We start from the raw sequence: 25302 nt of genomic DNA on the forward strand, positions 1-25302 counted from the left end.
CAGCAGAAAGGGGTTATAAAGGGAGATTTTTGGGTGCTGCTTTCCTGGCAGGCAGTAGAGGAAGTCTCGGGTCAGCACTGCATTTCCCTGTCACCAATATCACAGCCAGACACTGCCAAGATTGTCACACCCAAACCAGCCTTGTCCTCCCAAACAGCTCCAGGTGAAGGGTCTGATGCTCACCCAGAGCTGTCCTCTGGGAGCTCAAAGCAGCCAAATTACAAAGGCAGCTGTTAGCAGGATGGGATTTGGTATTTCCCACTCCTGGGTTGTCAGTAAGAAGCAAAAACCTGACATCCTGCTGCCAAAAGCTGCTGCAGCCCCAGCACACCCAGGGACAACAAGCCCAGAGAAGCCAGGAGAGAAGTGAGGACACAGGGCTGAGAAGATTCCTGCACAGAGATTACAGAAGAAAATCAACAAATCAGATTTTGGATGCAAACAACCTTTGGGGCTCTTAAAGTCAGGCCTTCACCAGCATCTGCATGGAGGTGGTGCCCCAAAGTCTGAGCCCTGGACCACAACACTGGGGCACACCATGTGCTGCCTCCTCCAGACACCACGAGTGATGCCCCACACATGACTCCAGGGGCCAGGAGATGAAAATATCAAATATCACAAGTTCTGCCCCAACTGAACCACCATCCCTGGCTGTCCTGTTACACCACTGTCATATGATGGAGCAGGCAGGAGGATCTGGGGAGAACCAGCTCCTGGGGCAGTGCAGCCAATCCTTCCAGCAGTGCTGATACCACAGAGAGCCAACACCAAGCTGCATCTGGCTGTCCCCTTTCCCTGTAGTGTTTTACCACCTCACAAGCAATTGCACTGAAACCAAAGATGCTCTTTGCATCTCAACAGCATTTGACAGCCAGCAGTAGCCAAATCGAGCTGTTACAGGACAGGGATCCTGGCAGGAGCCAGGTCTTCTAAATTTTTAGCAGTATTTGAAGCTGCCATGGCTAAATCCAGCCCTACCTGGATACAGCAGTGGTGCCTATCTGTGCTTGGCTAACAGAAGCAAGTGCTCTCTCCTGCACAGGGACACCAGTAAGCAGCGAGGGGCAGGGGATCCTCCAGAGCCATGTGCTGGCTCTGGAGCAGAGCTGAGAGCCCCAGGGCTCGTTGGTGCTCCCCGAGGAGCAGCCTGTGTGTGGCAGGAGGATGTTTCAGCAACGCCACGGGCCACAAGAGCACAGCTCGTGTCACTGAGGAGCGCTGCCACCGCCTCTGGGGTGGCAACCACATCTGAGGCCAGGCAGGGTCCATCTCCAGGCGTGTCAGGCACACTCAGCATCGCCACTCTCAGCTGTCTCAGCTGCTGCACAGCCCCAGGGCTCCTTGAAACACGGGGTAATTAAGGGACATCTCAGATGGAGTCCCTGAATGGGAGATGCCAGGGGGTTACACCTGTGCTCTGCTGGTGTGTTAAGGGCTGTAGCTGGGGCAAACCCTCCATTTCCCCTGTGTTTGCAGCTGGCACACTCTAAATCAATGGCTGTAGTGGTGGCAGCCTTGTCCCTGCCCCAGCCCAGCTGCAGGACCCTGAATGGGAGATTGTGCCGAGGAGGGGATGGAGCCAGGCAGGCAACACACACACCCCCAACTCACCACCACCCTTAGGGAGGGCAGGATAGCCAGGGGCAAACAGTCCCCATGCTCTGGCCAAGACCCAAAGCCATCAGCCTGCCTCTGACAGCCTGTGCTGTGCCAAACCGGTCAGCAAAGTGGATTTGCCTTATTTGAGCACACGTGGGCAGCGGGCAGCGCTGGCAGCACTCGTGGCACACTCCTGCAGCAGCTGCTTCCAAGGGCGCTGCCACGAGCCCCATGCACGGTGACAGATGACATCAGATCGCACTGATGGGCCCTTATTGAATCAAAGTGTCAGGGGGCAGCTGCTGCCTGGCTGATCTGCTGTCAGCCAGGGTGCCCAGCCCCGCGGGCAGGGATGGAGCCAGCTCCTGCTGGACCTGGCTGTGCAGCTGCCTCAGCAGTGCCCGGAGCCACGAGAGCTCTGCAGATCTCTTGGGATTGTCAGGATGGAAACTGAGAGCAGAGAGCCAGAGAGAGCTGAAAGTGCAGGGAACAGATCCCATTTCACTGGAGAGGGGGAAAGTGCAAGAGGCAGAGGCTGTACCTCCGGGAGAACCACATCTACAGAGTAAAAGCTGCATGAGGAGCAAATTCTCACACTGCCCTCAAGCCTGAGACAGAGAAATTGGTGCTAAAGGATGGGGAGGAAGAGCAAAGGAGCAAAGAAACACTCTAGGAGGTCACCTTGAACATATGTCCTTAGCTAGGGACTGGTTGTAATGCCACCAAAATCAGAGGGTTTATCTTGATGTGCACCAGCTGAGGATGTGGCACAGGGTGTTTCACCTCGTTTTCTTGCAAGCACAGACCCAGCCAGGCCACTTTGAAAAATACACTGAAAAAAGATCTGAACAATTACTGGAGACATTGGCTCCTCCTGCCTCGCAATAAGCAGAGATTTAGCACAGCTTTAATTGAACCAGTAACTCTCCAAGGGCAGCAGTGAGAACTGGTCAGGCAATTCCAGCCCCTGCAGTGAGCACACAGAGCTGTGGCACAGATGAGGTGACCACCACAGACCCACTGGTGTGGCCACACACAGGCGAGGCACAGACATTTGGTGAGCACCAGGCCAAACCCTGCAAACAGCACGTCCCAGAGGTGACAGAGTTCAGGCAATAGTGACAAGCCCTTGGCCAGCAGGAGCCACAAGACAGGCAGCTGGCAGATGCTGGCTAAGGCTCCAGAGGTCTGTGCTCTCATTCTACTTCAGCAGCTCTTGTCTGCATCAACACCACCCTGCTACCTGCTTATTTGTAGTAACCCTGGTGTTACTCATATAACAGCCTGGCACTCCCAGGGCTGTATTTCAGATGTTTGTTCAGTGTGGGAACACAGGCACAGGTGAAGACTGCCTGTTTTAGCACCAGTGACCCAAACAGCAGCGACTGGTGACCCTTTTCCCCATTCCTTTTAAACCAGTGTATGGGTTCAGCCATCACACCAACTCTTCCCTCCCTGAAGCATCACCCAGGGCTGGGAACGGGGATTGCCACCACCCTAAAAGCTCTTGGGACAGTGTCAGCCAGAGGCACAGGCCTCACACGTGCATCTGGTGGGGTTCAGATGGCTCGTGGGGCAGGGCTTTGATGCCCTCCCCCAGCACTGGGCCATCCAGCACAGAGCAGCAGAGAGGTTACACAGAGACACCCCCCAGCACTGCATGGATTCAGGGCTCTACGTGCATAAATGGTGTAGGACAGGCTCAGCCTTGCCAGGGCAATTCCCAGAAATCCCAAGACTTTACAGCGTGCTCCTAAATCTCTGCCCTCCCTCACAGATGAGAATTAAACCTGGGAGTCTTTTTCCACAGTTTCTCATTATCTCCAAAGAAACCAAGCGATAATTTGCCTGAGGGAAAAGGAGAGTTTGGCCAAGAGCAGGGATGGAGGGATTTGTTGTTTTTGACTGTAACTGTGGTCAGGAAATGGTCCTAGAGCTCATTTTCAGCTCCTCCCTCTCGATAACATCTACCATATGCATGCAATGGAAAAGAAACAGCCTTTGATACAGACACAGCAGACTTTGATTCACCACGGGGCTGCTGGCAGCTATCACTTCACCCCGGCTTCAACCTGGGATGGACACCAGCAGCAATTCCCTGTCCCTGTTTGACTCCCAGTTAAAGCCTCTCCAGCCCCATGGGGGAAGTAACACCATTCCCACCCAGTCCCACAAGGATTAATTGGCTATTTATGCAGCGCTCCAAGGTGATAGCAGTGATGCAGACCACAACAATGAATTCGGAAATTAGAAGTTCATTACTGTTGGCCTGAAAGTTTTCTTTCTATGTTCCAGAGGACGTTTCACCCAAGATGCTTGGGCTGCAGGCAGCTAAAACTCTTAAAACTCCACAGAATGAGGTCTCAAATACAGCAGGGAATAAGTCAGGGCTACAGCAAACCTAGGAACTAATCATTTGTTCCCATCTCCAGCTCCTCTGAGCCTGGCTCTAAGGTCAAACCAAGCTTTTATCTTCTCCTGTATTTCAGTATGCTGAGGGGAAAAAAAAAATAATATTAGAGGAATAAATTAGCATGTGAAATGTAATTTAACTAATTAGCTCACTGGAGTGGAAAGTATTTGCTAACCACTTTGAAGTCAGACCGACTGCACTTATTAGGACATCAGAGAGGAGAAAGGAAGAAGGCAAAGATGGGGGAGACTGCCAGGACAGGCTGTGGAGGATGCAAGTGCCTAAGAGGGACAATGAGATTTCCCCCTGATTTCTTCTCATTCTGCAGGGTTTCACTTTTCTTCTAAAAACCAGGAATAGGATAAGCAAGCAGAGGTCCCTGAGTGACCCGGACCAGGGTATTTCCCGTGCTCGGTCCCAGCCGAGGGAAGCAGGGAAGGCTCCACCTGTGTCAGACAAACCCTGAGGATCCCCCTCGCTGCACCAGGGGCCTCAGGGAAATCCAGCACCAGCCTGCACTGCTGAGCAGGGATGGAGATCCCCTGCCATAAGCCTGGAGAAATCTGCTGCTTAGGAATCCATCTGAAGGGGAATAAAGCACCCAGGCACTGCTTCAGCCGCTTCATCCCCCGCTCCAGCCACCTCCCACCGCCCTCCCTGTGTCCCCCCTCCTTCCCAGGAACCCTGCAGGAGGCACCTGTGCCCACCCCCGGCACACCCCAGCAGCTCCGCAGTGGCCGTCACAGGTATCCTCATTATCCTCATTAGTGCAGCAACACTGCCCATCCTGGCAAAGCCCCCTCGGGGTGTTTCTAAAAAGAGAAGGCTCCCTGCAAGTCCCCTGTCCCTGCAAGGGACACTCAGGGTGCTGGGCTGGGGCTCCCCACCCTGAAGGATCCAACACATCACCCTGCAGGAAGGTGCTGCCTCCTCCCAGGGAACTGGGCTCATTTTTGTGTCTCGTTTCACCTCTTTAAACACACAGATGATGCTGAAGAGAAGGTAACAGTGATTGTGACACATCAGTTGGTGGCCGTGGAGAAAATACAGATCTAAGGCTTCTCCAGATTTTAAGAGCACCTGGATCACACCCAAAATCCTTACACAGGTGGGACACTGACTGCTCACCACCCACCAGCCCTAAAAAGCATCACCCCTAGCTTTACCCCAGGGTCCTTCATGCACAGCCAGATCCGGGGTGTATTTCTGTGAGGAGCAGAGTTAAGGTGGCAAGAGGAGCCCTCTGCAGGAACCCCCTGACCCACATTGGGAAAGCTCTGCCTCAATGCTGCAATCGACACCAATTTTTGCATCGTGAACCAAACCCTGCAACAGAGCGGGAGGGCAGGACCGAACCCAGGGATGGTGACACCAGGAGCTGCCTCCCAGGTTTCCACACCCAGCAGCCACTCCAGGGCAGCAGAGCCAGGACACACAGCACAGAACCACAACACACAGAACCACAACACACAGAAGGCTTCCCCTCCCTCCCAAACCCCTCCTTTCGTTTTGGTGCCCTGGATTTGGCAAGCGCCACAGTCTGCCTCAAGACACAGCGACTCGGTGAGGAAACGGTCACATCTGGAGGCGGTGCCAGCTCTTGGCATCGTCAACTTTGCCAGAAGTTCACCACCCCCAGCCGGTGCCGGGGTGGGGTCACAGCACCTGGGGGCCACACAGGCAGCGTGGCCCCGAGCCGGCCCGGGCTGGCAGCTCGCTCGCCTTCTACTCACATCGTCATCCTGCACGCTCAGGGGAATATCCAACATGCACATCTGCACAGGTTGCACCAGAGCCTTCTGCACGTTGAACAAAGGTTTTGCCTCCATCTTCCCGGGGATGGAGGGGCTGCTCATCCTCCTCCTCCTCCTCCTCCTCCTCCCCCGCTCCTCTCCCAGGAGCAGGTCCAGCCCGGGCGGCGAAACCGATCGGTGATGTCTCTCTCTCCCGGTCCGATTTTGTCAAAACATCTTGGCGACAGCTGCAGCTTCTGCCGCTCCTCCGAGGTCTGATTTCCTCCCTCGCGAATCAAAGAGCGGCGAGGAGCGGCACCGGGAGGAGCGGCACCGGGGGGAGCGGCACCGGGAGGAGCGGCACCGGGGGGAGCGGCACCGGGAGGAGCGGCACCGGGGGGAGCGGCACCGGGGGGAGCGGCACCGGGGGGAGCGGCACCGGGAGGAGCGGCACCGGGAGGAGCGGCACCGGGGGGAGCGGCACCGGGGGGAGCGGCACCGGGAGGAGCGGCACCGGGGGGAGCGGCACCGGGGGGAGCGGCACCGGGGGGAGCGGCACCGGGAGGCTGAGCGTGCGCGTGTGCGAGAGCGCGCCCGGGAGCGGCTGTGTGAGCAGTGTGTGAGCAGTGTGTGTGTGAGCACTGTGTGAGCACCGTGTGTGAGCAGTGTGTGTGTGAGCAGTGTGTGAGCAGTGTGTGAGCAGTGTGTGAGCACCGTGTGTGTGTGTGTGTGTGAGCACTGTGTGAGCAGTGTGTGAGCAGTGTGTGTGTGTGTGTGTGAGCACTGTGTGAGCAGTGTGTGTGTGTGAGCAGTGTGTGAGCAGTGTGTGTGTGTGTGAGCACTGTGTGAGTGTGTGAGCACTGTGTGAGCAGTGTGTGAGCAGTGTGTGTGTGTGTGTGAGCAGTGTGTGAGCAGTGTGTGTGTGTGTGTGTGTGTGAGCAGTGTGTGTGTGAGTGTGTGTGTGTGTGTGAGCAGTGTGTGTGTGAACAGTGTGTGTGTGTGTCTATGTATGTGTGTCTGTGTGTGTCTGTGTGTATGTGAGCACTGTGTGTGTGTGTGTCTGTGTGTGTGTGTGTGTGTCTGTGTGTGTGTGTGTCTGTGTGTGTGTGTGTCTGTGTGTGTGTGTGTCTGTGTGTCTGTGTGTGTCTGTGTGTCTGTGTGTGTGTGTGTGTGTTTGTGTGTGTCTGTGTCTATGCGTCTGTGTGTGTCTGTGTGTGTGAACACCGTGTATGTGTGCCCATGTGTGTCTGTGTGTCTGTGTGTGTGTGCCTGTGTCTGTGTGTGTGTCTGTGTGTCTGTGTCTGTGTGTCTGTGTCTGTGTGTCTGTGTGTGTGTGCCTGTGTCTGTGTGTGTGTCTGTGTGTCTGTGTCTGTGTGTCTGTGTGTGTCTGTGTGCCTGTGTCTGTGTCTGTGTGTCTGTGCAGCCTCCGCCGCTCCCCAGCCTGGCCGAGCAGCCTTTGGCCAGCCTGCCCCAGCTCCCTGCCCGTCCCCAGCTTCTCCTTTCTCTGGGGTAACCTCGGTGCTCTCTGCTGCTCCCCAGCCTCATCGACATGCGTGGCACTCGCCGAGCCCAAGCATTGTCTTGGAGACGCACAACAGGTCCTGCCTGCTGTTGGTTTCTGATTATGATCAAACCGTGTCTGCAGCACTTACAGCCTTTCCCTCTGGCTGTTGTGACAGGCAAACAGGCAGAGCTGGAAGGATGAGAGGGTGTAAAACAGAGGGAGCATGAATGGTTGGAGCTGGAGCCTCCTCCTTTCTTCCCATCTCTTCTCCCATTCCTGTTTTCCATTGTCAGATTTCAGCTCAACGCCTTCCCATACTCCAAGGACCACAGTGAGGCTTAAATAATTCACATCCACGGAGTGCTTGGGAACCTTATGGCACTGGGAATGCTGCATGGCACTGAGAGACCCTCAGTACTGGTGATCTCTTCCTTTGCAGGACAATTGTGCATGGAAAGTTTTGCCCAGGTGAGCATTCCCAGCTGCCTTTCCCACCAGAGAACCTGTGAATCCAAACTGGAGCTTTGCTAAATGAAGCATGGCACAAAGTCAGGTGGTTTGCTCTGAAAAGCACCTTCCTACAGAATTTTCACCAACAGTAGCAGTGGTGTGGGAGTCTCAACATGGAGCTGCTTGTGTTATCACCTGCAGACACAGCTCACACGGATTTTGGTGGTCTCACAAAGAGTGAATTTGGGGCTGAGCCCATGAGCCATCACCTCACCCTCAACAGCTGCAGAGCCCTGGCTCAGTGACATCCAGGGTGACATCCAGGGTGACATCCAGGGGTGACATCCAGGGTGACATCCAGGGGTGACATCCAGGGGTGACATCCAGGGGTGACATCCCGGGTGACATCCAGGGTGACATCCAGGGGTGACATCCCGGGTGGCATCCCAGGTGACATCCAGGGTGACATCCAGGATGACATCCAGGGTGATATCCAGGGGTGACATCCAGGGGTGACATCCAGGATGACATCCAGGGTGATATCCAGGGGTGACATCCAGGGTGACATCCAGGGTGACATCCAGGGGTGACATCCAGGGTGACATCCAGGGATGACATCCAGGGGTGACATCCAGGGTGATATCCAGGGGTGACATCCAGGGTGACATCCAGGGTGACATCCAGGGTGTCTCTTCCCAGCAAGAGCAGCAGGAGAGGAGCAGTTTAGTGGGTTCATCGATTCACACCCAAACAGGGGAGACACTGGGGCCAGCTCTGTACCCAACACAGGGACCAGGGTGAAACACCAGTGAAAACCCCCACTGCCCTCAAACAAGCAGGACTTTATGTCCTTACAGCTGCCCTTCTTGCTGGGCCCAGCAGGGATGACATAAATAGGACCCCACTCCAGGCAGGCACTTTTGGGTGGCTTTGTGGGTCCCACTTGGAGAAGTCTCTTGCAGGGCAAAGGTCTGGGTCTGTGTAGCCTTTTCCTGGCTTTCCCAAAGGAAGTTTGTGCCCGAGGCCACAAAGGAGGCTCGCAGCATGCCCAGGTGTGGGAGCAGAGCCGAGGAGCCCCGCTGAGCCAGGCATTCCTGCGGGGTTAGGTAAGCCGGGCTTGGCCGAGCCCGGCTCAGTGCAGAGCCAGCTCCGGGCTGACTCATCCCTGCACAGGCAGAGCCCAGACCCGGCTCTCACACACACACACCGACCCCTCCGTGTCTCCAGTCCGAGCTGGGCCCTTTCCCAGGGACTGGAGTGGGGTCTGGCCCGTCATTCCTGGGGGAAATGCAAGGATAAGAAAAGCAGCCCTCACATGCTGCAGGAGTGGGAGCTAACAGGCAAGCCTGGAACAAGACCAAATAGGGAAAAACCCACCAAAAATTAAGTTTTAGGTGGAAATGAGGATTTCCAGATTTTTCCAGATCTTTTCATCCACCATATGGCTGAGATGAGCAGCAGCGAGGACAAGAAGGCAGCACTGCAGCAGCCCCAGGAAAGGATTTGCAGGGGAGGAGAGAGGGGAGATCACAGCCGGAGCACGTGGACAAGGCAAAATTTCCAGGGCCATGCCCCACTTGCTGGCTGATAGAATTTTGGCAACTCTTTTCATGGCAGAGAGGCGCTGCCACAGCCCTGGAAACTCCCTGGCACAGTCTCTGTCCTGCTCCTTCACGATTCCTTGGTGACTCAATGCAAAGTGCCTTCTCATGGAGGACTGTCCCACATTTCTCCACAGCACCAAACCCCACCCTCAGCACAGGCAGGGCCCACAGCTCAGGCTCCAGGAAAGGTGATTCAAACCTGTGCTTCAAGCCCAGCTCAGGTTACTCACCTGCCTGCAACCATCGGTCAGCAGAGCTCGGCTTTCCAACAACAACTTTCCAGTAACAGGCTGGGTTTGGTCAGCTGAGATTGCAGCTTCCAAACATCCTGAGAAGGACACAGATTTCACACTCAAGTGCCTCCAAGGGCTACCATTCCCAGGAGCTCATCATCCTGTTCAGCAGCTAACCCGTGCCATGGGAATGGGAATCTCTGCAGTGGTGGTGTGGAGGTGTCCCATCACCTGCTGGTTCCCTGGTTCCTAGGGCTTCCCTGGACTTCAAGGGCCAGGGACAGACTCAGAGGTTGTCACACACCTCTGAGAGGGGCTCAGTGTGCTCTGCTGATCCCCAGCAGCCATAAAGGTGACAATCCTTCTGCACCACACAAGGAGACTGCAAAAGAAAGTACAATTCCGAGTGCAGAGGCCCAGGAGGGACACCAGGCAAAGCAGCAGCAGCAGAGGTTGGACAAAAGAGGAGATGCTCCAGAGAACCATCTCAAACCAACAGGAACAGGACATGGTGGGTTGACAGGACATGGGAGCTGCTGAGCATGGAATGCCAAAGGTGACCAGCCAGAAGTTGTGGTCATTCACACAGGCCCAGAGATGATGTGGAGCTTTCCTCTCCTCTGCTGGGGTCAGATCATGCATGTCCACCCACCAGTGTCCCCAGCCACCTGCCTCAGTCACCAGGGGACGGAGGGGTCCCTCGACAGAGTGGCTTTGAACACTTTCCCACTGGGAGATTTGCAGCAGAAACACAAAGCAAAGAATCCCCTGCTGTCAAACCAGCCCAGACAGGATGATCCTACGCAGATGTTTAAACGACAGCTTCATCCTCTTGCTCCTCCAGTCTGGCTGACGTGAGTGGAAACCATGCTACAATCCCAGATCTGCCAGCAGCAGCAGCCGAGCACCGAAACCACCCCTGTGCAGGGAAAACAGAGGAGCCATCCCCACTGGCACAGGACTGAGGTGCTGCTGGAGCCCCACAGCAGCGTGGGCCAGCCCTGCCAGGGTGAAGGAGAAATCTCCTCCTGGTGTTGCCTCTGGAGGACAGGGAAGCCCCAGCACAGCCGCTGATGTTTCCCCGTTTCATTTTGCACTGGAGCTTTTGTTGTCGCAGCTCCAGCTGAGCAGATAAAGCCCATCATGAGACCTCAGTGCTTAGCAACCATTACTGGGAAAATACTGTTTTCCAGTAAGAGTCTTGTCAGGAACAGAGCAACTGCAGGGCAGATTCATTGCAATTCTTATGCTGGGTGCATCCTGCTCCCCACTGCTCCGCTGCTGCCCCAGGGAGGGACTGGCTCCTGCACTGGGAACTGCATCCATTCCTTAAGGTCCAAACAGCCTCTGTTACCTTGCAGAAACATCATTTTGAGCACCCCACAACTGAACCTCTGCACAGGTAAATGCAGCTTTCAGGGAGAAACTCATGCATGGGAAGACCTCAGCACCCAGCATTGCTGCAAAGGTGTGTACATTTGGGATGCTCCAAAAAACAGTGACCAACCTTCCCTGTGACGATGGGAATTCCTGACACCCAGTGACTCACAAAGGCCCACCTAAGGAAGACTGACTCCAGTGCTTGATGTCAAGCATCAAAGACCTCCACAAAATGAAAGAAATTCCCCAGGAATAACAATGGTGGGTTTGTTTTTGAAAGGAAATTGCAGCTCTATGCCCAAACATCACAGCATCCTGCACCAGAGTGCGGTATTTGAGAGAAATGACACAAAACCTGCAGGTTTATTTTCACTGTGCGAGGCTGATAGAAAGGCAAAGGGAAAGAAAGCAGCATTACAAGTAAATGGCAAATGGAAAATCCCAACAGCTCTTCCCCTTTGACACTTCTAATAGAAAGAGGAAACCTGGTTTCAAAACCACAGAAATCCCAAACAAACAGCGTTTCTTTCGAGAAATGTGGTGCTTACAGGAATCCTGTAGGTAGATTTAGAGAGGCAGACATAGAGATGGAGCCTGGTGGGATTTCCAGGAGAACATAGGCAGGTAGAATACCTATTTCCCACTGAAAATCAAAATCACCTTGACATCTAAGAGGGATTTCAAATGGAATACACAGAAGCACCCACAACCTGTCTTGTCCCAAACTAGTTGTGGGAATAAATCATATCAATAAATAAATGATTTGAATCTTGTTTTTAGGCGTTTATTTGGAGAAGCCACTGTCATTTCCTCAAAGTAACTCCAGAGAGCAGGCACAGCCTGTGCTACACCTCTGGAAAGCCTGTCTGGCATTCAGCATCCTGAATAAACTCCCATGCTCCCCAGAATAGATGTGTATGCAAAATTAATTCACAGTCAAGCCCGTGTGAAGCATGAGACGGCCTTTTAATAGGTGCAGAGCAGCAATTACCAGTGTGGAGTGAAAGCCAACAAGCGTTAAAGGCGGCGTGGGGGAAAACCAATTCGTTTCCTTGGGATTCCTCCTTCATTTGCCACTTGAGGGATTTCCCCATTTTCATGCTGCCCTTGGGGGCTGGGAGAGCACCCCGGGAGCCCGGGACACATCCCCGCATCCCCCCGGGCTCCCCTGCCGCGGTACCCGGGATGCAGCGGTGTCAGACCGGTCTCCATGGAGACTGTCACCGCAGCAACCGGGACCTGCCGTGCTCCCGGGGCTGGGGAGGATGCACAGGGCTCCGGGACCACCGCTCCCAGCCAGGAAAGGGAACATCGGGTACCCACACGCCTCCTTTCTGCTTCCCACAGCGCTTCCCTGCGCCGGCAGGGGAAAAGGGATCTGCTGCCTGCGATCCTGCAGCCTCGGGCCCTGTCTGGGCTCGGTCCCGGGGGAGCTGGGAATACCGAGCTGCCAGGTGGAGACGGCATCGGGAGGGAGCCGTGCTCGGGGCTGCCATGGCAACAGTTTATGGAGTTTCCACAACCTCTGTTCCTGTGGAGGTGGGGACAGAGCTCAGCATGGGAACACCCCTGCAGCAGCCCCCGGCTGGCAGAGCTGCTCTGGGAGGGGATTCCAGCCATTCCAGGAGCGCTCACACGCGGGTGGGGAAGGACCCCGTGTCCCTGGGCAGATCCCCGCTCCCCCATGCCCCCCGTTCCACCCCACTGCAGGAGGGAAGGAGCAGGACAGCACCACACAACTCCTCGCAGTCCGTGGCTGCCCCCTCCACCCCTTCTTGGGTCACCCCAGAATGATTTCCCACCAGATGAAGGCGTTCCAATGACAACGGTGGGGTGTCCCCACCCCAGGTGCACCACATGGGGGACAGCCGGGTGTCCCTGGCACAGAGCCCACGCGTGTTTGGTGCCCGGATTGCTGGGCTGTCCGTACCCCTGCCCGGCTTCCCAGGCTGGGCACACACCTCGGGCTGAGCACATGGCACTGCAGGACGATGCCACAAACTGCCATCACTGTCCTCTGCAGCTCCAAACATGAGGAAAAGCCTCATAATTTCCCCAAACACCTGCATGGCAGGGGAGCCTGCAGCACAGGCAGACTGGGACAAGAATAAGCTCCCAGATGTCAGCACATCCTGTCCCCTCTAGGGCAGCTGTGGACACTGACCCTGCAGGGACCAGCTGGGCACAGCACAGGTCACAGAAAGGCTCAGTTGTGCCCACACCAGCCCAGTAGCAGAACCAGGTGCTTCCCACTGCAAATACCTTTGCTGGAGAAGAGAAAGATGCCAGGAGGAACGGAGAGCTGAGGGTATTAGCAATCCATGACAATCCCCACTGTTACCAATCGCAATTTTCCTGCAGGGATTTATTCCACCTGCCAGCAGGCCAGAGCAGCAGCCATCTGCAGCAGGACCAGGCTGGCAGGAAGGCCAGGGCATCTCTCTGGGCACATGTCTGCAGGCAGTCAGAGCAGGTGCCCAGCACAGCGCAGTCTGGAGCGTTCACCAAAGGTGGGCTATCCACTGATTTACCCACTTGGTCGAGCCCCCAGCACTGGGCAGGGCTCTTCCCTTCAGAACATTTTCCAGGGCTTAGCTGGAACTTAAACAAAGCCAAAAGAGCAGGTTCCAGTCTCCCCAGCCCTGGAGCCTGCTCTCACTGGGCTGTTTAACACAGCCCCAGCTCCTCACGTGTGCTTTAACCCACATTACCCATGGCCAAGGTGTTATCTGCAGATCCACACCACTGCTCCCTGGCAGACAGCAAACCCCCGGCTCCAGAGATAAGAGACAGGGCTTTGGCAGCCCTGCAGGTTCCCAGCCCTACATCCTGAGCCAAAGGCTCTCCCAGTCCTCCCTCTTCACGCCTGTTTTGCAGCCTCCAGGAATTAAAGAAGTCTCCACCACGTGCAGTTCTCTCTCTAACAGCCAAGGGGATGGGAAACACTTTTTGCACAGCCAGATTCCTGAAGCAGGTTGATTTTTCTGGAAGTTTCTCTCAGGGCTCCCATTCAGCTGCTCCCCACCCTCCCACTCTGACAAGGGAAGGCTTTCTTGGCTGCAAGGGGAGCTGATGCCTTGTGCAGAGCTCTCCTGGGAGGCACAGACTGGGGTCAGACAGAGGCATTCCAGCCTGGAATCCCCTGCAGGAGCACAGGGGGTGTGACTGAGCACACCCCGGGGCTGTCAGCTCTGGTGGAGACAGTCCAGAGAGCACAGAGCCTCTTCCCTGACCTCCCAAGGGCTTTCCCAGGCTTGGCCCCTGTGCAGTGCAGATGTGCAGCCCAGCAGGGAGGGCTGGGAGCCTGCTGCATGTTGGGGACAGCAGTTGTGAGCTCCCTTTGCATTACACAAATTCCTGAGCCCATCCTGCCAACCTGCTGTCTCCAGATGTTTGCTGACAGCAGAGAACAGGGCAAAAGCTCCCCAGGCACTGCAGAGCAGCACCTGCTCTCAGCTTTCGGGCCAAACCATCATTTTTGACTGGAGAAAGGGAAAATTCCTGGGTTCTGTGCACCAGCCCAGCAGCAGACACAGAAGCTGGGGAACATCCAACACTTTGGGACAGCCAGCCAGCACCGTGGGGCTGCATCAGTATTGTGACTGCCTGTGGGATCCCAGGTGCTGCTCCAGCCAGGATCCTTGCAGCCCCTGAGACACACGGCCGGCACAAGTTGGTTGAGAGCAGCCTCTGCATTTCAGAGAATCACAAACCATCCCAAATTGGAAGGGACCCACGAAGATCATCAAATCAAACTCCTGGTCCTGCCTAGGACACCCCAACAACCCTACCTGTGCATCTCTGAGAGCACTGTCCAAAGGTTCCTGGAGCTCTGGCAGCTCTGGGGCTGTGTCCATTCCCTGGGGAGCCTTGGAAGAACTTTCCTGATAAATACCCTAACCCCCTGTGACACAGTTCCAGCCATTCCCTTGGGTGCTGCCACTCCAGAGAGATCAGAGCTGCCCCTGCACTGTCCCTCAAAGTGCAGAGCTCAGTGTCTCCCCCATCTCCTTCTCTCCAGCCAAAAGCCAAGCGACTTCAACCACTCCTCCCATGGCCCCACTAGACCCTTTACCGTTTTCTTTGGACACTTTCCAATAGCTTTACATCATTTTTTTCCTTTTTTCCAGGAGGCCCCAGCAGCACGGGGAACACCACAGAGGGGGCAGCACATCCTCCCTGCAGCAGCATCCGTGCTGTGGCCGTGCTGTAAATCCCATGAGGCTCATTCCCAGGGGCCCACCATTGATTTCCGTTGCCTGACGACAGGAAAGCTTTATAATCCTATTAACTAAACACCCTTTCAAGCAGCACTGGGAAGAATGCAAAGGGGACTTTTTATAAGCAGTCACAGCCACTCTGTGCAGCAGCCAGCCCCAGTAAATGCTCGGTAAATGCCCCAAAAAGCAGGGCTGTGACACCCACAGCAGCCAAGGAGGGGTCAGTGGTGGCCAGCACAGGGAAAATTTGGATTCCACACCAAACACAGGCTCTGGCTGCAGGTCACTAAGGCAGGAGACCTTGTAGAGGGACATGGTGCCCACATAGGCAAATTCACAGGAGCTGGCCCCTGAAATACTGACAAATATCACTGCACCTGGTCCTACTTATGTGTGTTTGACAGCAAAAGATACACAGCTTGGGGCAAAATGTATAAACATTCCGTGGGAGAATGGGAATCTCCTTGCTGCTTTCTAAGGAGAAAGGATATATTTCATTGTATTTTTAAAACATTTCCAGAGTGCAGCCCTCCTCCCCAGTCAGCCAGCAACAGCCAGAGTGGGGAGGAAAAGCCATAAATTGAGCACACAGGAGATGTAAAATCCCAGTTTCCAAGACAGTCCCAGGTACCCAGAGCTGTGCTGCATTTCCATGAGAGAAGGAAAAGCTCCCAGGCCCCTCTGAGCTGCAGGGAAACGCTGCTGAGCCACACACAGGGACAGGGACTGGAGCAGCTGCGGGTCCTGCAGCCACACCTCCCTCCAAGTGCCACATCAGGGGCTGCACCACTGCACAGAACAGGGATGGATTCCTCATCCAGCTGGAATCCCTGCAGGACCCCTCCAAAGGCAGGGGGGCTATCAGCAGCCTGGGGAGGAGGGTCACAAACGCCTTTCCAGCAGCAGAAACGCACCTTCCCCTGGCTGTGGGAGCCTTTATCAGCCATCTCCCCTTCCTCTGCCTTTAGCTGTTCACACAGCTCTGCCAAGTGCTGGGGCTGCTGTTTTCCCTCATGGCTTGTGGATGCCTCTGCACAGGCTGGGGTCTTTGTCAGGGGACGTGATGCCACAGCACCACCAGCAGTGCCACACACACAGGGACGGCACAGGAGGCTGGGCATGGACTCCTAAACAACCCCTTCCTCCTTTTGGGCTTATCCCAGGGGGGCAAACACAGCTGCCCTCCATGAGCACTGGGGAAGGGGGGTGTCCAGCCCAGCACTGGACACAGGCTCTGCCTTCCAAACCCCACCACCATGGCACAATGCTTGCAGCAGCCTCGTTATTTCGGTGGCACCGAGGACGGCACAGCCACCAGAAGAGCCTTCCTGTCACCATGGAAATGCTGAACGGGAGGGTTTGAAGCCTGCTGGGACTTTCAACCTCTGCCAAGAAAAACAGGGCCCTTAAACATCCACAAGGCCTCGTTTGTGTGAGGGGAAGACTTACGCTTCCTTTGGCCCACTGGTCATGGGGCAGAAAATGTGGGACTTTTCCCAGGATAAAAATCTTATGGGCTGAGATAAGAACAGCTTAATTGTTGAAATATAGTAATAACAATAATTATGATAATGATGATCACAGAAAAGAAAGGACACCCAGCTCTGCTCTACACAGGCAGAGCTCAACCCCATCCCTCAGCTGCTCCTGCTCTGTATCCTGCTGCATCCTGCAGCTGCTCTGGGAGAGCTGCCCTCTGCCAGTGTGCATCCACAGACACCCCACAGTTGGGGCAGAACACCTTTCTGGGCCTGTACAGCAAACATTTTTGCACACCTCCACTACAATCACCACCGTGGGCAGCCTCCTCCATCCCCTCCCAGCAGATTCCACCAATGGCTCTGCTGCCAGGGCTGCCCCTTGGAGAGGGGCTGAGAGCAGCCAAGGTTCCTTGTAACTCAGGAATAATGGCTGCAATCCTGCTGTAATTCAGGACTTGGGGATTGTAATGCAGCAATGCCCAAGCCCAGGGTGCTCCTGCCTGCCCTGGACTTTTCCACACCACCCTGACTGCCTGCTGCTGTTATTCCTGTCCCTGGGGAGGTGAAGAGCTGTGTTTGTGTGGGACACCTCTGAAAGGGACAGGCAGGAAGCACTGGGTGGGAAATCCGCTGTGGGATGGAGCCAGCAGGGCCACAAGAGCAGGGCAGGGCAGCTGCTGGAGATTCCAAAGGGACCTCCTGGCTGTGCTGAGGGATGACCTCGACCTCCCCGTTCCGTGCTGAGGGCTCGCATGGAGCCGGCCGAGCTCCTTCAGTGTCTTGTGGGGTTTGCTTCCTGCCAGCAGCCCAGGCAGGGTGTTTATGGCAGGGGAGTGGGAAACAGAGTGGGAATGCACGGAAGAAGGAAGATAAAAAGGGACAGCGGATGTCCTGAGGAACCCATGAGCCAGACTCGGCTCGCAGGGTGTTACCAGCCCACACGAGAGCAGTTCACACGGGCACACCTCGAATCCTGGGCACAGCATCACCCCCAGGCTATGCCAGCAACCTGCACATCCTCTCCAGGATGCCTGGAGTGCTTCACCATCCATCCCTCCAACAGCACTGGCCAGCCCACAGCAGTGTCTGCACCACAGCTCTCTCATCCTCTGTAACGTGCTGGCCGTGGGTGGGCAGACAGAGACCCACAGCTCGTGCTCCAGGGGCTCATGAGACAAACAACAGCCTCGTTTATTATTCAGAACTCACTTAAATACCCAATTCAGATTTCTCGGGCTAGACAGCCATTGCTGATATTTCTGTCCCTGCCCAGCTTCCTGGCCATTCCTGTGTTTTCCTCTCAGCTTGGATGGGGCTGGCTGAGGGTCCCCTGTAGCTTATCCAGGACATGTTCAGGTATGAACTGGGCTGGCTGAACTGGATTTGTGTTATGGTCAGATTTACTTTGTCCAGTCCTGACCAGCTGTACTGTGACAATTCACTCTTTTTGATTAAATTAAAAAATATAAAATGCTCTCTGTTACCCTACCTGCAAGGGCCCTTTGCAGACAAAGTAACAGGGACAGCATGGGTTTAACTTGAACTAAGTTTTCCAATTAATTTGACAATCCTAGTTCTCCTCAGCCAGCAACAGTGCTTTGTGTACTAAACTGAGTTTGCAAGGGTCACTTCAAGCAGCTGAAGGGTAAGATCAAAATCCTTCAAGCTAACATGCCACAGGTTAACTACTTATGGTTACAAGTTACAGCTTAACATTAAAAACAAGAAACTATTTAGTACTGAGTTCATACCTTAACTCTACAAACGAGAAACAAAAACATTCAGCATTCAGAACCGTGAGAAAAAAACGACTTAGCAGAAAAATGATTTGTAAACAAACAGTTTTTAAATGAACTGTCCTTTTCAAGAATCTCTGACTTTTCATGAGGTAGGTGAATAAGTTGTTCTAGTTACTCTTCATTTTGTTCCACCACATCCACTGAGGTGCTGTCAGGAGGGTGTTGTTTGTGGTCCCAGGCAGGGTGTAGAGCAGGACAGACACATCTGGCAGGTACCAATGTGTTTTTGTGTCCATGGAAACACAGGCATAGCCCCTTCCCCAGGTAATGAGGCTCCACGGGCCTCCCCACTAATTAGTGAGGTCTTTCACCACTACCTTGGGCTTACACAACTGTTTATCTCCAGGAGATTGTAATGACAGAAAGTGATTTTAAATGACTGGTTCTGGGACTTTCTGATACTGTTAAATGATTTAGTGTGTAAATAGCCTTGGCTACCTTGCTCTGTGGGGTCTCACCAGACATTCCTCCCTTTTATTTTCAATAATACATTTTAAAGTGCCATGTGCTCTTTGCACAATGGCTCATCCCACTGCTGTTCAAGGAATCCCAGTGTGGTGTGCTACACCCCAGAGCTGTAGGAAATGTCTTGTTTTCTGTGAGAGGCACGCAGGGCCATTGTCTGTTCTGGTAGAAATGAGGGATGCCCAAAACAGCAAAGGCTGACTGCCAGTGTGCAATGGCATCCTGACCCTTTTCTGTTATGTGCACTGTAGCCCATATTGCTGATGAGAAGGTATCAGTGGATAAATGTACATATTTTAAACAAATTTTAAACGTCCAAATTCAGGCATGAGTGACATTGTTTACCCCCATCTGCAGAGGTGCAGTGCGGCCCTGGCAGCCAGCACAGAGTGCTAACAATATTACCTCTGTGTTTGTCAGCTGGAATTGCCATTGTAGGGCTCAAACACCCCGATGGAAGGAATTCTGTGATGATTTTGCTTGTGCCAGGGTGTCTGGCTGTGGTGCTGCCCAGGCAATCTAGCATATCTGCTGTGGCACTGCCCTCTGTGATGAAACCTGGTAGATTTGTGTGACTCCTGATGTGGAAGGTAGAATAAGGGTGGGTTCTGGCTTGGGTGTTTTGGCATAGTGTTTTTAGCAGATTGAATAATTGTGCATTATCAATTTCCTTTAACAGTGCTTGGTCTAATCTCTGTGTGATGCAGAATCAGTTATTGTATTTAGAGGGATGTGGGGAAAACGTTGGAAAGCCCTAGCTACAGCATGCAATTCTAGCAACTGGGGAGATCCTTTCTGATAACTTTCCAACATTTGTCACTCTTTCCATGTTACTATGGCTTTTCCTGTTTCCCAGAGCCATCTGTGAACACTGTAACACCTTTTAAGGGTGTTCTGCTGTTCAGAGTTTTGAGAGATAATGTGGTTTCTCCACTTAACTGTAACAATCTATGGCTTGGTAAATGGTAAGTGATTTGTCCTGTGAAATTTTGCAGAGCACTTTGCAGGGTTGTACTGTTAGAAAAACACCATTCAAAGTGTTCTTGTGTCGCAGGTATAATAATTTGTGAAGGATCTCCTGCATTCAACTGTAAACATTTGATGGTTAATTGTGCTCAAATACCGTGGGTGCTGTCTTTTGTGGTGGACGAGGTAAAAACATCCACTCCAGGATGTGTAAAGGATCAGGCCAGTGAGTGTTCCACTGCCCTGCAATAGCAGCAGGGTGCAGATTTACAATGAGAACAAACACAGTGACACAAACCTCTGGGTGTACCCGGTGGACTCGTCTGTCTGTGACAGCTTGCTCTGCTCAGAGCAGCTTTTGCCTCTGGGGTTAATTTTCTAGGGGAAGTTAACTCTGGATCACCTTTTAGGAAGTCAAATAGAGGTACTAATTCTGAGTTGGTACCAAATTTCTCCTTTTTGAGGGACCATTGTGGTAGCCTCTGACTAATAATTCTTGTAGGATGCAAATTAACAATGATAATAAACACTGTAATACAGATTAGAAGCTTTCGTGCATATATATATATATAAAAGGTTTGGTTTCAAGTTCGAATGCCTGTGAATTAGACCAGTTTGCATTTTTCACCAGGGTTTGTAGTCTGAAGCTCACACATTTTGAGATGGTGTTAGATGGACGGCGTTAGATGGGAGTGGTGCTGGAGTCAGGTGTAGACTCTGGTTCTCACTGTGGAGATCTTGTTTCCTCTGCTGTGTGTGTTTGCGAACACTGTGAATGTTGTGTTTGTAGCTGTATCGAAGCTGGAGCTGTGCTGGGTGTTGTCCCGGGGTCAGGGTTCGATGCCGCCATGCTGCTCTCTGCTCCTGTTGCACTTCCGGGAATGGATCAGGACGTGACGTCACATCAGGCCACGCCCCTCAGCAGGGACAGGGAGGCGTGGCCAGAATAGGCGGGGCCTCTGGGCTGAACCATTCAGCTCTGGGGAGGGGGGGGCGGGTGTTCCCATGGTGCCGAGGGGTGTGGGCGGCTCCGCTGGCTGAGGGCCGGTCCCTGAGGCGGCCCGGGGGGGCGGCACGGCTGAGGGCCCGGGGAAGTAGCGGGATATTCCGACCCACCACGGCCGCTCCGGCTGGAGCAGCTCCAGCACATTCCCGGTACCGCTGTGCTCCTTTCAGCTGCGGCGGTGCCGACACGACGCGGGGTCCCACTGCTGCCCCCAGCTCCGCCGCTCCAGCCGCAAGGCAGAATTCCACAATTTTGCTGAGTATGGCATGCTGCGGTTTCGCTGCCCTCTGGGGCACAGCTAGCTGCTCTCCGGCTTGGCGGAGCTGTGGGAAACAGCTCGCTATAAAACACTTGTGGTGAGAGGGGAGCGATCAAAGCAGCAGCTTGGTGGTGTCCATCCTCCCATGGAAAGGTGTTCCAAGATCTCTCTGTCCCCTCTGGAGCTCTGTTCCCGCTCTCCAGCTCGGCATTTATCTGTTTCATTATGTCAAAAATAAATCTCCAAGGTTTTAAAACTTTCACAGCATCTTCGTCCCCCTTTCAGGCTGCTTCGAGAATAAAATGTCCAGTTTGTTCCCATATATTTGTATCAAAGGCGGCCTCTTCGGTTGTGTCCAAACCGTGGTTCTTAGCCCATGTTATTAAAGCTAATAATGCTTTTTTGTCATATTCTAATCCAAATTCTTGTAAAAAAACCAACCACACCTTCAAAATTGGAGGTGGTTGAGTGGATATCCAGCCCCCCATGGCTCTGGTATTTTCTTCTATTTGTAGGGATAAGTCCAGAAAATATTCTGGATTTTTAGCAATTTTTCACTGCAGACAGCTCTCCTCTCTGTAATTTTTGGACAGCTTTTCCACCTCTTACTTCAGCTCTTCACTGTAGCTTTGGGCTCTTCTCGCCGCTCTTTCCCAGCTTTTTGCTGTATCTCAGGCTGTTCCTGCCTGTTTTTTCCCCAGATTTTTGTTGTATCTCCCAGCTTTTCACTGTATTTCCCAGCCTTTTGCTACTTTGGACAGGCTTTTTAGTCTCTGTCCCTTTCTTCCTCCCTGCTCATGGGACAGGCTGTCTTTACATGTGGGGTCACCACTTGTAACGTGCTGGCCGTGGGTGGGCAGACAGAGACCCACAGCTCGTGCTCCAGGGGCTCATGAGACAAACAACAGCCTCGTTTATTATTCAGAACTCACTTAAATACCCAATTCAGATTTCTCGGGCTAGACAGCCATTGCTGATATTTCTCTCCCTGCCCAGCTTCCTGGCCATTCCTGTGTTTTCCTCTCAGCTTGGATGGGGCTGGCTGAGGGTCCCCTGTAGCTTATCCAGGACATGTTCAGGTATGAACTGGGCTGGCTGAATTGGATTTGTGTTATGATATTTACTTTGTCCAGCCCAGGCCAGCTGTACTGTGACAATACTGTGACAATCCTCTCTCTTCCCTTTCTCTTCTAGACTCTACAGGGAAGTGTGGGGCCTGATCTGGGATGCCTCGACATCCCACATGTTCTGACATCCCAGAGCTCTGCCACCACATCTAAAGCTTCTGGTTTTCTCCAAATGCCACACAGGGCAGGACAAACCAAGGAAATGCTTCTCCACCCTCTCTGACCCATCAGGGCACCACTGCACCCCTTCCTTCTCCCCAGCCCCTTCATCCTGCTCCCCTTTCTCCCATCTTTGGAACTTCTCTCCAGGCAGGGTGGTGAAGGACACTGAATTACAGCTGCGCCTATTCCAGGGAGCATGTGAGGTTTGGCAGCTCCAAGCACAGGAGACAGAAACCCCCAGGGCCACAGCAAACCCGGGAGCACCGAGGGGGCCGTAAATCCTCGCAGAGGATGAGCTCCCACTGCACTGCAGGGCCTTGAGGGAGCAGAAACTCTGAGATCCCCCAGCACCGAGCTGCCTCTGACATCAGCTGATGTCTACAAACTTTGCCTTTGAGCTGCAGCCAAGGCGCGCAGCGCGGGGAAATCTCAGCGCAGACAGCGAATAACCGCAGGGACACCCGCACAGCCTTGGGAGCCAAAAGGTCCCCACCAAATCCAGACACTTAGAAACTCAAATCCTCAAGGAAAACAGATGGGTAAACCCCACCACAGGTCACACGGGCTGGACTCGGGCGATCCCAGCAGGAAAACCTGTCAACATCTGCAGGCTCTGCCGGTGCGTCCCGCGGGAGCCGCCAGTCAAGGCGGGATGGATTTTGTCTGGGAGCACCCGAACATCTGCCAGCAGCTGCCACAGCCACCCCTGAGAGCCAGGGCTGTGCCAGCCCAGCCACAGCGGCCCGGGCACGTGGAAAAGGCTCCTGAAGTGCCCCCGGAGGCTCGGATGCAGCGGCCGGGAGAGAGGCACGGGCACCTCTCGCCCCGGCCCATGGAAAGGTCACACGTTCCCTGCTGCTCACCGAGTGCTGGGGGACAGCTTGGCTGGTGACAGTGGGGACAAGCACCAAAGGGAGCGGGGGATCAGGGATTTATTTTTATAGGAAGGACGCAGTGATTGACGCGGCCTTGCTGAGGTTTCCCACGGCGGCTTCGGGGTTGGAGCCGAGATCTCCGAGGATGGAGCTGGCTCATGTCACTCAGCACACGCACGGCTCCTCCTGGGCGAGGAGTGCCCGAACACCGAGCTCTGCTTGGCACAGCACAGCCCAGTCTGGCGTGCTGGGCTTTCCCAGGGAGCCGGATGCTGGCCCTGTCCCCGCTCCCATCACCCTGACCCCTCCCAGCGCTGAGCAATGAACCCATGGCAGTAATTCATAGGGAAAACAACAGTGCCATCTGCTGCACAGCCCCGCTGGGCTCGGGGCAACCCTGCCCGGCCCACGCAGGGTCACAGCCCGGCAGTCCCACTGGGCACATCCTGAGCCTGCAGCATTGCTGCTGTGGGAAGGCAGCCCCACAGCTGTCCTGACAGCCAGCCACAGCTGGATGGCCTCTGGTTTGCATAGAAAGCACAGGAGCGCAGGATGAGAGGCAGAGCAGAACAGAGAACATCCTGGAGCTCATCTAGTGACTGCAGAGTGTGAAGGACATGGAGGAGGGAACAGGCTTACTTAGCAAAAGCAGGCAAAACCACTCTTTCTCTATCAACACCCTGGAGCTGAGACCCATCTTCCATCCTCTCCACAGGCAAGGGGAGGGGGGAAGAGGGAAACAACCCCTAACCAAGGCTTGGCCAGCTCCTTCACACCATCCTGAGCATCTCCTTTGGAGAGAAATCCCAGATCCTGGCACTAAACACTGTGCACTCCCCCACCTGTACTGTAACACCCCGATATCCCAGGGAAACTCCAGGTAATGGGGACAGCTGGGCGAGCAGGGTCAGCCTGAGGGAGCTGGCAGCAGCTCCTCTGCCCCTCCAGGCTCAGCACACACGTGCAGCTGCCAGTTAAGCTGCCCTGCCCCACAAGTGGTGGCAGCTTGGAGGCAGGTGAAGCAGTTCCCCTGCACATACTGCCTGGAAAGCGTACTGCCATCCTTGTCAGATGGGTTGCTACAGCAATGGGAAAGGTATCAGGAGCAAAATCCATCTTGATGGATAGTGCAGGTTGCTTTGGAGATCACCCTCTATCAGAAGCCTTGATTGCCCTGATCAGGTCCAGCAGTCAGGCAGCATTTAGGAAATGACAGAGTGAGGAGATGAAAACCACAACCTCAAAGATGACCAGAATAACTGAAGTCCTGAAAAACCCCTCATTTCTTCACTTAAATTGCCATCTCTGAGCAAACTGGCTCAGAGATAACACACTGCACTGAGCTAGGGGATGTCAGATCCATCATTACAACATCCCAGAGATTTATTCTGGAGCCTGCAGCAGTTGCTGCATCCTCTGCTCATGTCTGATCAGCCCAGGCACACAGACTCAGGCGTGAGTGGGAGCTCCAGATGGAGTGGCTGAGCCATGCCGAGGAGGGACTTTGCATCTCTCCACCTGCTGCTCCCAGCCCCTGCTGCCAGCTGGACCCTTGCTTGCTGTCACTTGTTGCCAACTCACCCCCCTGCCCCTGCAGAGCAACACCAAGAGTTAACTCAGAGCCACTGGAGCCACTTCAGATGCTGGGAGCTGATGAAAGGAAAGACAAAACCAAATGCAGCTCCAGCCGTGCTCGCCTGCACTCACACTCTCTGCCCCCAGCCAGCCCAAGACTGCTCATCCACCATCTGCTCCTTACTCCTGCCCAAACGGCCAGAAAGGGAGGGAGGGGATGAGTCTGCAGCTCCGGAAGCTTAGCTCAGGATGGAAGCCAACTTCTGACCCAGCTTAAGAGCAGATTTCCATTTTAAAAGCTGAAATTCACCCTTGCACTTGAACCTTTGCTTTCACATGTCAGGACACCTGGAACAACACACCTGCAGCACTTGGAGATGAAAAAAAATCTCCTTGTTTGCTCAGCTTATTTACTTTGCAACACTCAGTTTTACCAGTTGTTTGTGTGGGT

At 54.1% G+C, this 25302-nt stretch overlaps 1 protein-coding gene and 1 long non-coding RNA gene across 7 annotated transcripts in view; one reads left to right on the top strand and one right to left on the bottom strand.

The window, feature by feature from the left end:
• RALGDS (ral guanine nucleotide dissociation stimulator) overlaps positions 1 to 25302 on the bottom strand; it is a 60682-nt gene that overhangs the window by 33545 nt on the left and 1835 nt on the right. The window contains exon 1 of one of the 6 annotated variants that reach the window (XM_023938256.2): positions 5746 to 6254. The exons of 3 other annotated variants lie outside the window; for them this stretch is intronic. In XM_023938256.2, the coding sequence (XP_023794024.2) occupies positions 5746 to 5868 (123 nt within the window). In that variant the 5' untranslated portion in view covers positions 5869 to 6254. Of the gene's footprint in view, positions 1 to 5745; positions 6255 to 25302 lie in introns of those variants that run through there. 2 more of the 6 variants (XM_023938255.2, XM_023938254.2) reach the window with 2 other exon arrangements.
• On the top strand, positions 12169 to 15229 carry LOC147649712 (uncharacterized). The gene is made up of 3 exons (XR_015278200.1): positions 12169 to 12455; positions 13278 to 13426; positions 15047 to 15229. It is a non-coding gene; the product is annotated as an uncharacterized LOC147649712 (long non-coding RNA).

The sequence above is a fragment of the Cyanistes caeruleus genome, chromosome 20 (genome assembly GCF_971803275.1).
Source record: "Cyanistes caeruleus chromosome 20, bCyaCae1.hap1.1, whole genome shotgun sequence".
In the NCBI taxonomy this organism is placed as follows: domain Eukaryota; kingdom Metazoa; phylum Chordata; class Aves; order Passeriformes; family Paridae; genus Cyanistes; species Cyanistes caeruleus.